General features: G+C 37.3%; 1 protein-coding gene across 1 annotated transcript; it reads left to right on the forward strand.

The window, feature by feature from the left end:
* Positions 1 to 556: 556 nt before the first annotated feature.
* Positions 557 to 10,864, forward strand: LOC108674580 (serine/threonine-protein phosphatase PP1-beta catalytic subunit). Its single transcript, XM_018162544.2, has 7 exons — positions 557 to 727; positions 6,120 to 6,251; positions 6,851 to 7,081; positions 7,738 to 7,914; positions 8,171 to 8,322; positions 8,670 to 8,804; positions 9,311 to 10,864. Exons 1-7 carry the CDS (start codon positions 676 to 678, stop codon positions 9,407 to 9,409), a joined length of 978 nt encoding a protein of 325 aa, XP_018018033.1. The 5' UTR covers positions 557 to 675; the 3' UTR covers positions 9,410 to 10,864.
* The last annotated feature ends 403 nt before the right edge of the window (positions 10,865 to 11,267 follow it).

Consider the following 11,267-nt stretch of genomic DNA (forward strand, 5'->3'; position numbering starts at 1 on the left):
AATCGGAGAGCACTTTTATCATGGTTCAAATATACACAAGTAATTTAACCGGTGTCGAACCGGTCCGACACTTCAGCGGAATCGGTAGTAATTTAGTCAGTCGAAGTGTCGTACGGTCTACATTCGAGAGTACGGAGAACGCAAAGCGATTGCAAACACTATTAATTGGCACTCTTTCGTTCTTTTTTTCGGTAGAATGTTAAGAGCAACATACATTTATGAATCACTATAGGCTAGTATAGGTTAACAGTCAGTTATTACTTGTCGAGAGAAATATAATGCTCATTGCTCGTAACCATGTTAGCTCTCGGTTCAAGTTTATTGAGCATTAAATTTGAGATTCCCAATTTCAATATCCAACAACCATATTTGTCTGGAAGTTTTAAAAATATAATTAAAACAACTACCCACCAGATATTTTAATAAAATATATGCCGCATATTTAATTCAAATGATTTTCAAAAAACGCGATTTCTCATTCTCGCTTATGATATAAATACATATTTCTATCCAAATTTTCTATAAGTATTCTCACTCGAACCAAACTTTCTTCGTGCATGTGCAAAATCAGCAGGAAGTGTCCATGAGATTACCTTGCAAGCGTGAGTTAGACGTCGTTCAGTTCGCACTCTCGTTAGCTTATCACCGATTCTATCATAGGTAGGGAACATCAAGATGGCCGAGAACGAATTAGATTGTGATAGTATAATACGCCGTCTTTTAGAAGGTAAGAGTATGTACGATAAAAATTTTGATTATTTTCTCATAACTCGATCTCCTAATCTATTTTAAGTGATCTTTATGTAATCATATAGCAATGCCAAAAGCGGCCTATTAGCAGGTTAGAGTTTAGACGCTTGAACTTTAGCAAATTGCTAACGTATTGTCAACCATAATAACTTAGGTAGCCACAGCACCCACTTACATATATAGCCGTCTTCTGAGTGGAAATGTTCTATTTTGTTAAAAGACCGAGCTACAACATTTCATTTTAATTGAAAAGCGTTTTGGTTATGTATTAATCGAGCCAAAAATTTTAAATTTAAAAATTTGTTTCTGAACTTCTGACCAGAATTATCAGAACCATGGCATACTAGCTATGTTCTGAACTTCTGGTTTCTATTGACAAGCTTCTAAGGGGCACTGGCCTGCGCTGGCAACTTAGCCTATGTCACTGGCACTCACTGGCAGTATTTTATACTTCTGTTAGTACTTCATAGAAGAAATTAGGCACTTACCTAGGTATTCCCTGTTACTGTTAGTACTTTATAGGAGAAAATACTAAAAAGACCTATTTCCCTATGGCCTATCCTTCATGAATCATGAATGTATTTTAAACTTGAACCAACCTACAGTCTGGATTGAAATTTTCTTTCTGAAATATCACGGCTTCAATGTGACATACCATAAAATGGGGTAACTTAGACCACTTCTTTTTTTATAAATGATGCCATTTTTTTACTAGGGTAAACGCGGTATATTCCAACATCGTAGGTAATTCCGTCACTTCTCTAGTTTTTCCTTTATATTAAGCTTTGTATGGCCAAGACCTAGTGTTTTTGCAGTATTTCGACTCGCAAATGTATGACGTCACCATTTCAACCATCAATGAACGCATGGAACTAAAACAAAGCTTAATATAAAGGAAAAGCTGGAGAGGTGACGGAGTTACCTACGAAGCTACGATGTCGGAATATACCGCGTTTACCCTAGTTTGCAAATGGGGGGCACCACCCCATAATGAGGGAAATGTGACTACCTAATGGCAGCCCTGATGGGGTAATATTGACTGGCTTGGCAAATTAAGTTAAAATTAACATATATAAGACTCTGTAGAGTCTGAAACATAAAGAAAAAACATAAATATGCTGTCAAACATAAAATATGTTATATATGGTAATTTTATATTAACTTCCAAGCCAGTCTATGTTACCCCGTCAGGGCTGACATTAGGTGATCTAAGTTACCCCATTTGGGGGTGGTGCCCCCCATTTGCAAACTATGACACTTTCCTAAAATTTGTCATTTGCATATGTAACTAGAAGAGTTCTACTATAATGCATCAAAACCTGGAGTTATTTAACCAAAAAATAAAAAAATTGGAGGGGGTACTCTGACAGGCTTTAAATAATAGCTTTTTTCATGGGTCACATTTTTAATTTTTTAACCTATTAGATATGCAAACTTTTCAAATCTTTCTATTGTGTTATGTAGCCTCAGTATTTGGCCTTTAATGCCCATTGACAAAATTTTTCTATGTCAAATCTTCAACCCAATCATGCACTTCAGTGATCAGTCAACAAATAGATATGAGGTAATTCATCTAGCAGGAATCCTGTCATTCCTGTGGTCCATAAAAGTGTGGCTGGAATGGAAAGCTCAGGTTGCCATCCCAAAGTTAGTTATTTTCCTCTCTAGGGTCTAGCCTACAAGCAGGTCAAGCTTGGAAAACATCTACCTACCTTTAGGGCCATGACCAGAGCTTTCCTGCCATTTCTGGAGCTGCAAGATTTCCGCTAGATGAATTACCTCCAATCAAATTGTCAATAAAATTGCATGACCGGGCTGCAAGATTCCAAATGTATTAAAAATTTGTCACTCTGGAGCTATGAGATTTCAGAAACGAGTAGGAAAATTCCAATCCTAAAATGTCGGCTCAGATTGGGATAAGTTCAACTTTGTGTTGAAATATTGTAGCTCTAATAACATATAATTTCAGTAGGTATGAAATCTTGCAGCTCCAATGTCATGTATTTTTGTTAGATTGAAAAAATTGCAGTTTACACTTTGCAAACATATTGTTTAATAAAGTTTTAAACTTCCACAATCCATATTACTTAAACGCTCCTGCCAAAATATTCTGCAGAACCTAAAAACAACAAGTCAACCCAAAACGTTTCCTTGAAGATAGTGTAGTTGCAGTCACATCAGTGACACACGTGTTACTTTGTAAATAAGTTTGCAGCTTGTAAATGGCTTTTCGTGCCTGAGATATGGAATTCATGGCTTGAAGAAATGGAATCATGGCTGGCAAACCTATAAAACCATGGCTCAAAAATCCTGGCTCACAAGAAGATATATTCCATGCCTGAGTCTGTGAGTCAGGTCAAGTCATGCAGATGTGGAATACATCTACCTTATGAGCTTCAGCTAGAGCTTCTCCGCCAATTTTAGATCCATGGGATTCCTACCTGATGAATTATTTTCCTTCTATGTAATTGCTAACAAAAGTGCACATTGCCTGCTAGTGCTAGAAACACATAAAAATAATGACCAGAGAATGCATTATATTCCAATTCGCAAGCAATCAAAACTCTTCAGAGGATGTTAACATATCAAAGGGTAGGTCTTGGGCCCTTGGCAAGTATTTATAATATATTTAATGATGTTTTGAATGTATCAAAAGTCATTTCTAAGTTAATAGAAGCATTGAATAATGAAATTTTGGTTCACATAAGTACAAAATACATGTAAATAGGATACAAGAAAATTTTAATCACTCTGAAAACTATCTCAAAGTTCAGACAATTTTGCTAGTTTGAAAACAGATGACTGAGATTGGCCAGCCATTGTCGGTCGGTTAGTATTGAGTGCCACTGCACAATGACGATGATGGTAGTTTCCTGCATTGTGACGATCATTGTGCTTTTCCTGTGGTGACAGTCCACACTGTGAGCAACGGTCTTGTGAGCTTGTCTCGAGGGGTTCCCCTGTCCTCCAGACTGTAAGGGGCAGGTGAGATGGTCTCAGTGTCATGGTTGTTAGTCCAATAACTCCAATCTAGTTCAAATGATGAAGTCTACAACCTTCTTTGAAGCAAAATTTACAGATTGCATCGGCTTCTTGGAGAACTCTTGTTTTTTGCAAGGTCCGTTATTTCAGATAGTCCGGAGCTTGACATTTTTGTCAAAGGTATCACCAAGCCAGTTGAATTTGGTGCTAATTTGAGATGAAGTTGTTTGTTTAAAATACTCAAAGTTGTAGTTGTTGGTCTGATTACTCCAGTGTCGTCCAAATTAGGAAGAAGTTTACTACCTTCTTTGAAGCAAAATTTACAGTCTACACCAGCTTCTTGGAGAATTCCCGCTTTTTTGTAAGGTCCATTGTAATCTATAGTCCAGAGCCTAACATTGTCAAAAGTGTCACCAAGCCAGATTCATTTATCAATGATCACAAGATGAAGTTGCTTGTTTTTAATACTCGTAGTTATTGGTATTCCTCCAATGCAGTACAGATTAGGAAGTTGACAATATTCTTTGAAGCAAAATTTTATAGACCACACCAGCCTCTTGGTTGATATCTGCTTCCAAGTATTGGTCATTGCTGCCTATAGTCTGGAGTTTGACACATCATGGGTTTTACAGAGCCTGTTCAATTCATTGATAATCTTGAAATGAAATTGCTCGACTTTAATTCTTTGAGGTAATTTGAGATATTTTTTTGTCTTGAAATTTCATATTTTTGATTTCGCTTCTAATTAGTTTATTTCTGTATTGCAGTTATCATTTCATCTCCTGCTGCCAGGTCATGAGTGCAAGAGTTGAAATATAATGCATTCTCTGATCATTATTTGTACATGTGTTTCAATAAGAAAATTCTGCCATCTAATTCTAATTGCCTGCTGGAGTGTACAATTGCCAGGCTTCATATATTCATATTCAATATATTGTCTGAAATCCTTTCAAACTTTGTCAGCTCCTTATTTAGAAAAATGTGCCAGGTGCGCAGGATATAGTGGTAAAGCAGAAAGTATATTAGACTATCCTTCAAGTCCATTTATAAGTTCTATAAGTAGACCAGCAAAGTATCATGGATACCATTACCAGCATCATCATACACAAGATATTGGTGCAAGTCTTGAATGAATGATGAACTTAAAATAAACTTATTGTAAAAAATCGCTGGTTTGCCACTATGGTGCAGGAATTAGCCTGTTTAATTCATTTCCTTGAAACAACAGGGATTTTTCAGATCTAGTAAATGTATGGTTGGTTTCTTAACTTCCTTTATGCTACATAGATATGAAAATGTTGGACTTTATGCCGCTCTTTTTAGTTTTGTAATATTTCAATTAGTTTTACTGCTATAACATTTTTATGCCATGGTGGAGCACTGTCTCAATTTAGCCTGCCCATCTCTTATTGCCCCGTTTGATCATATGCCAGACATAGATTAATGATCTTTTAATTATCTCATTTGCAAGTTATTGTGCATCACTTAATTTCATCAGTTTAATCTCTAGCTCTGGTTTAGGTGCAAGCCCATCAAATAGGAATTATTATCCAGCTGAAAGGCTCTATCTCCAGGCACAGAATGGGCAGGACTCTCACTCAGGTTTAGAGAGCCACTCCCTGCCTTAATGCTCATAGGATTTTCTGGAATCATATTAGGTGTTGAGACAGCTGATAAAGTTACAAAAATATATTCTACACAAGGCAACCCATTATCTGCTAGGCATATAATTTCCAAACCTCAGTGTTTGGAAACTATTACCTATTCAACTTTCATGTGTCTTTGGCTACCAAGCTCATGTAGCATGGGTTTAGAGTTTAATGAAGACAACAAAAATCTTCCCCATCATCCCAATCATGAGAGTTCATTTATTGCATGGGCAGACACATTGAGTTACATATTCAGAAGTTTGGATAATGCATTCCATTCTGGACCACAGTGTCAAATATAAACATCTCTATTATTTTGGGTCAACATAATAATTATGAATGGGAAGTAGGCATATACATTATGGCATAAATTTATGAATTCCAAATGCACACAATGACTATGTTAGCATGTCAGTCTGTCAGATATGTTCAGAACTTCAGCAAATGTTTTTAAAAACTCCACAAGTGACCAAGATAGCTCATCCATTTTAAAATGCATACAAGTTTTGATAAGCATTCTATTCTATACACAGAGTAGCTTAAGCTTCAATCACCTAGTTTGTTGATCAACATATGTGGTTGATCTAGTTGTGCACATTTTTATTGTCAAAAATAATGATTGCTTGAATTAATATCAAATAACTAACTATTGAATAACTAACAAATTTCTAGCTTAGTGGTGAGTAGTGTTACTAACTAGGTTGGTAATAATTTATCTCACATTCATATTTGTTTTAGTTCGCGGTTGCCGACCTGGGAAGTCTGTACAGCTGACAGAAACTGAAGTGCGAGATCTCTGCATCAAGAGCCGTGAAATATTCCTGCAGCAGCCAATACTGCTGGAGCTGGAGGCTCCTCTTAAAATATGTGGTAAACTTATGTTGCTTTACTTAATTAAGCATCATTCTTTAGGTACTTATATTATCAGTCTGCTTATATTGCAAGTTCGTTTTCAATATTGATATGTTAAATTTGTTTGGTGTTTTCTTTGCTTTTAAATTCCTTGTGATCATTCTTTAAGCTGTGTACATCAGTAATGGAATTTTATCAATTGCCTCAGTGAAGTGAATGAGCATGTAAACTTATCATTTATTGTTTAAATTCATATTATTTATCTTCTTTTACTACTCCTACCAGTTGTGGAGCTCAGTTTATCTGCTTAATCTTTAAAGAGCAAGAAAAATAATTATTCTATTAGCGCCAATTGGCAAAATTCTAATTCTCAAGTAATGTAATTGTAGACTTAAATTCCGTACATGTATCTACACATAATATTATGCTTTTATAACAACTACTTATTGACTTCAAGTAAAAGAGTTCATTGATGTAAAATAATAGCTCTGAAATATTGAGGATCTATATTTATCTATGGGTGATATGTGTTAGACATATGTTACTGCACAACTTATATTCAACAACAATGGTATAAATGTTGTCAGAAAATGTCAACAGCATCTCTCTGAATGCAGGAGACATCCACGGCCAGTATACAGACCTGATGCGCCTCTTTGAGTACGGCGGCTTCCCTCCTGAAAGTAACTACCTTTTTCTGGGCGACTATGTGGACCGAGGCAAGCAGTCACTTGAGACCATCTGCCTCTTGCTGGCTTACAAGATCAAATATCCTGAGAATTTCTTCCTTCTCAGAGGCAACCATGAGTGTGCATCCATCAACAGGATATATGGCTTCTTTGATGAGTGTCAGTTTACCGATAAATTTGACCATGTCTTGTAACTGGTCCATCCACACTTGAATTTATTCCCTTATTTTGATAGTCAGAAATGCTTTTCATGTATAGTATGAGTTAAGTGATAGGCTAAATAGTATTTATTAAGTGCTCTGGATGTACATCATAGAACCTTTAATTAAAAGATTGGTTTCTTAAAAACTGTAGCCTAATTTTTTTTTCTTACCATAAATCTTGAAATAATTTGGTACCTATTGCTTTTATTAATATTGGCATTACTGAGAGTACATTTCTTTGTCAGGTATGCTTGAATTTTCTCCTTATCTTGTATTATATATACAATCACTGAAAGTCACTAGCAAGATGCACCTCGATAGTGGGATTTAATGCTGATGACATAATCTAAGCTCATTATCAGCTAAGTCTGTAATTCGCAAATTCATGAAAATAGAATAAATTTACTCAAGGACGCTCAGTGAGGCTCCAGCAAGTGCATGTGGCAATGCCGTTTCTATGCAACTCTTGTTTGCAACCTGCTCTCTTTCATAAACTTTAATTCATACCATTCATTCTTGTTTAGGTCGTAATATATTATGTGCGAATGTTTGGTTAATGATTATATAAAATTTTGTATATAAATGTATTAGCATGATGTATATTATGAGCAGGCAAGCGGCGATACAGCACCAAGCTTTGGAAGACGTTCACAGACTGCTTCAACTGCCTCCCCATCGCTGCCATTATAGACGAGAAAATCTTCTGCTGTCACGGCGGCCTCAGTCCCGACCTTCAAAATATGGAGCAGATCAGGCGCATCATGCGGCCTACAGACGTGCCTGACACTGGTATGTTGTGGTACTTCAGTTCAGCCAGCAATATCTCAATGTTACAGACGTGCCTGACACTGGTATGTTGTGGTATTTCAGTTCAGCCAGCAATATCTCAATGTTACAGACGTGCCTGACACTGGTGTGTTGTGGTACTTCAGTTCAGCCAGCAATATCTCAACCTTATCTTTTGATTTTGAGAAAATTTAGTGACTATTTTGAATATGTATCTAATAAGAAGTTTGATAATTGATCTAATAAGAAGTATTGCCAGGTTTGCTGTGCGATTTGCTGTGGTCGGACCCAGAGAAGGAGATCACAGGCTGGGGGGAGAATGACAGAGGCGTCTCCTTTACCTTTGGGGCGGACGTCGTGTCAAAATTCCTCAACAGACACGACCTCGACCTCATATGTCGTGCCCATCAGGTCAGATCTGTCACTCTCGTGAACAACATTAACCTTTTAATGAGTTACTGACCAGGCATTTCCGAATCAAAAGCACCACCTATAGTTAACGTATTTGTATAAAGAGTTAGAGGCCCTTGAATGGGATAGGCTCACAACCTTTTTTGTATGTTATAGAATCAGGTTATATAACCTTGTATTGGATTGTGTATTTGCTCTTTATTGTTGCTAACTCGCTTCGGCGCACCTATGATTTTCTGATAGTTTTTGTTAAAATATCTTAAGAGTATGATCAGAGTTCGAGGGTTCAGTTAATTTAATTGTCCGAAAGAGAATTATTTAAAGTGAATAATATGTTGGCATGTCAGGTTGTCGAGGACGGCTACGAGTTCTTTGCTAAACGTCAGCTGGTAACCCTCTTCTCTGCGCCCAACTACTGCGGCGAGTTTGATAACGCAGGCGGCATGATGAGCGTTGATGAAACTCTTCTCTGCTCCTTCCAAGTGAGTTGTGATAGACGCTTGTTAATACTTACCATCTTATATTACCAGCGTTGATGAAACTCTACGCTGCTCCTTCCAAGTGAGTTGTGATATACGCTTGTTAATACTTTGTATTACCAGCTTTGATGAAACTCGTCTTTGCTCCAAGTAAGTCACAATAGACGCTTAATAATACTTGATGATGAGCTTTGATGAAACTCTTCTCTGCTCCAAGTAAGTTCTGCTCAATATGCTGCAGGTCTTGAGCATTGTGTTTGTTATGGCAGCTTGATGAACGTTCATTTTCACTACTCTTCGCTTAGCATTACATTTTACATGATTTTAGTAACTAGAAAGTGAGCCCCAAATATGAGCTTTGAATCGAATTCTTTTTGAATATGTCGTGAAATATATGCAATTAGTTATGTACATGTATGATATACTGATTACATGCTACGATTCGTTTTATATTTATATGCTGGTGAACATTCAACTCGGAGTTGATACTGATTATAAATACATTTCAGATTTTGAAGCCTTCTGAGAAGAAAGCCAAGTATCAGTACAGCGGTCTGAACCGTCCTGCTGCCGCCAACCGCGCGCCCAAAGCTCCTGTCAGAAAATAGCTTGCACGTGCATGTAATTAGAAGTGCAGTGCAGGCTAGTCCTAACCTGCCATTAACGTCACTTATTAACTTAAGAGACAATACTTGATTGCTGACCTCTTGTCTTGCTGTCTACTCACTCAACAGACATGTTGATGCTCTGACCAAATTCATGTAATTCTGTCCACTTCATGATGACTATGACTGCACATGTGCTATTGTTGATTTATAGGACAAAACTTTAAATGTTATTAGAATAATATTTACAAATATTTTGTTACTAGAGTAAAGGTGAGTTAATCCTTCTGGAACTGTGGCTTTGATGTAGCAATAGTCAGTTGCGTAACGTCTTCGTCTGCTCTCAGCTAAGTCAGCACATATAAACAGAGTTAATTATTGTGTGGTGTTTATGTGGGCAAAACCACGCTGCGTGTTGACAACATCCAGCACCTGGTGTTTATGATTATGACCACACAACATTTGCAGTTCATTTCACTATGGTGTACACTTTGCCTCAAAACTTAATTTTAGAAGTTCATTTGATTGTTTGATATGTAAGGAAATGCTAAATGTTCTATGTATCCGAACCTGTTGTCTCGTATCTTTTGGTATTTCTTCATGTGGTGTGAGGTTGTTTAGAGGTGGCAAATGGTTTGCTTACTTATATGCAGCACGAAACAGAATGTATGTTTATACGTCAGCTACTTGAACATGTATACGCATGTTAGATACTAAATTATCTACGAAATCTTTCTCAGCAAGGCTGGTTACATTTCTTTACTTGATTTCTTCTTTGTATCTTGTATGTTATTGATGCCAAGCATGTAGCCCATCGCCGGTCATAGGAACATTGTTAACATAAAGCTTTTGCTGGTTTGTCTACTGTGTGCCTTCTGCTCTGTCTCGTAGCTCGTTCATCCCCCCAAGCCGTGGCGAGCAAATGGCGGCCAACATAGAAGAAAATAACGATTGCCTCTTGCATTAAATAATATGGTTATGAGTTCAATGTAATAAATTCGCATTCGTCTTCTATTGAGACAGATGCGATTCTGTCTTTTGGTGAAGGCAACAATGAAATCATTGATCATTTGCTCTGAGTTGCGATGAAGCTATTAGAGGGATCTGCTTCTACCTGCAGATAACATGAATATTTGCTGTTGGTCACCTGAATAAATGGCAGGGCTGTAATGGGAAGCATTGCACGCACACGATTGCTTCTAAACTTGCAACAAATAACGTGATGTAATGGTGAATGTTGATAATGTGTATTTCTAAAAGGAAGTTAGACGTTTCAGCTTGTCTAGGTGCCTCAGTTTTGTGTCCAAATCGCTACCCAAGTACAATACTATAAGCGTCCCAGTGCAACAAAAGGCCATTGCATTTATGTAACGGATAGAGCATAAAATTAGTATGATGATCTACTATAAACGCTATTGTGATGATTCCTTTAATTGGTATCTAGTGTTTCTGGACTGTGTCCGCACCAGACCAACGACCTGACACAGGCGACCAGACCAACGACCTGATACAGGCGACCAGACCAAGCTAGACCACATGTAGTGCCTTCATATAGCAGCATAGCTGTAATGGAGCATCTGATATGCTCTAACGCTGCCTAATATTGAAGTATTCTTCGCCATTCAAAAGTCTTAGTATCGTGTCGCTACTTCCTCTATTGATTTCTGCTGATTTTTTGTGCACTGTTTCTTCTATTGGAAAATGACGCTCTTTAAGAAGAGAACTGCTCTATGAGTTTAATGTAAGGGTAACATTATGAGGTGCTTTACGTCCATCACGTGACCGTTTCCGTACTGCAGTTGCTTATATATAACAAATAGCATATGTGGTTCGTAATTGTACAAGTCATATTGGCGGTCCC

This window comes from Hyalella azteca, unplaced genomic scaffold, assembly GCF_000764305.2.
Source record: "Hyalella azteca isolate HAZT.00-mixed unplaced genomic scaffold, Hazt_2.0.2 contig2461, whole genome shotgun sequence".
Taxonomy (NCBI): domain Eukaryota; kingdom Metazoa; phylum Arthropoda; class Malacostraca; order Amphipoda; family Hyalellidae; genus Hyalella; species Hyalella azteca.

Bases quoted from the DNA above. Each gene is read 5' to 3' on its own strand.
- LOC108674580 (XM_018162544.2), top strand. From the start codon at position 676: ATGGCCGAGAACGAATTAGATTGTGATAGTATAATACGCCGTCTTTTA. The intron at 728-6,119 runs GTAAGAGTATGT...TATTTGTTTTAG, and splicing joins AATACGCCGTCTTTTAGAAG to TTCGCGGTTGCCGACCTGGG. The intron at 7,915-8,170 runs GTATGTTGTGGT...AAGTATTGCCAG, and splicing joins TACAGACGTGCCTGACACTG to GTTTGCTGTGCGATTTGCTG.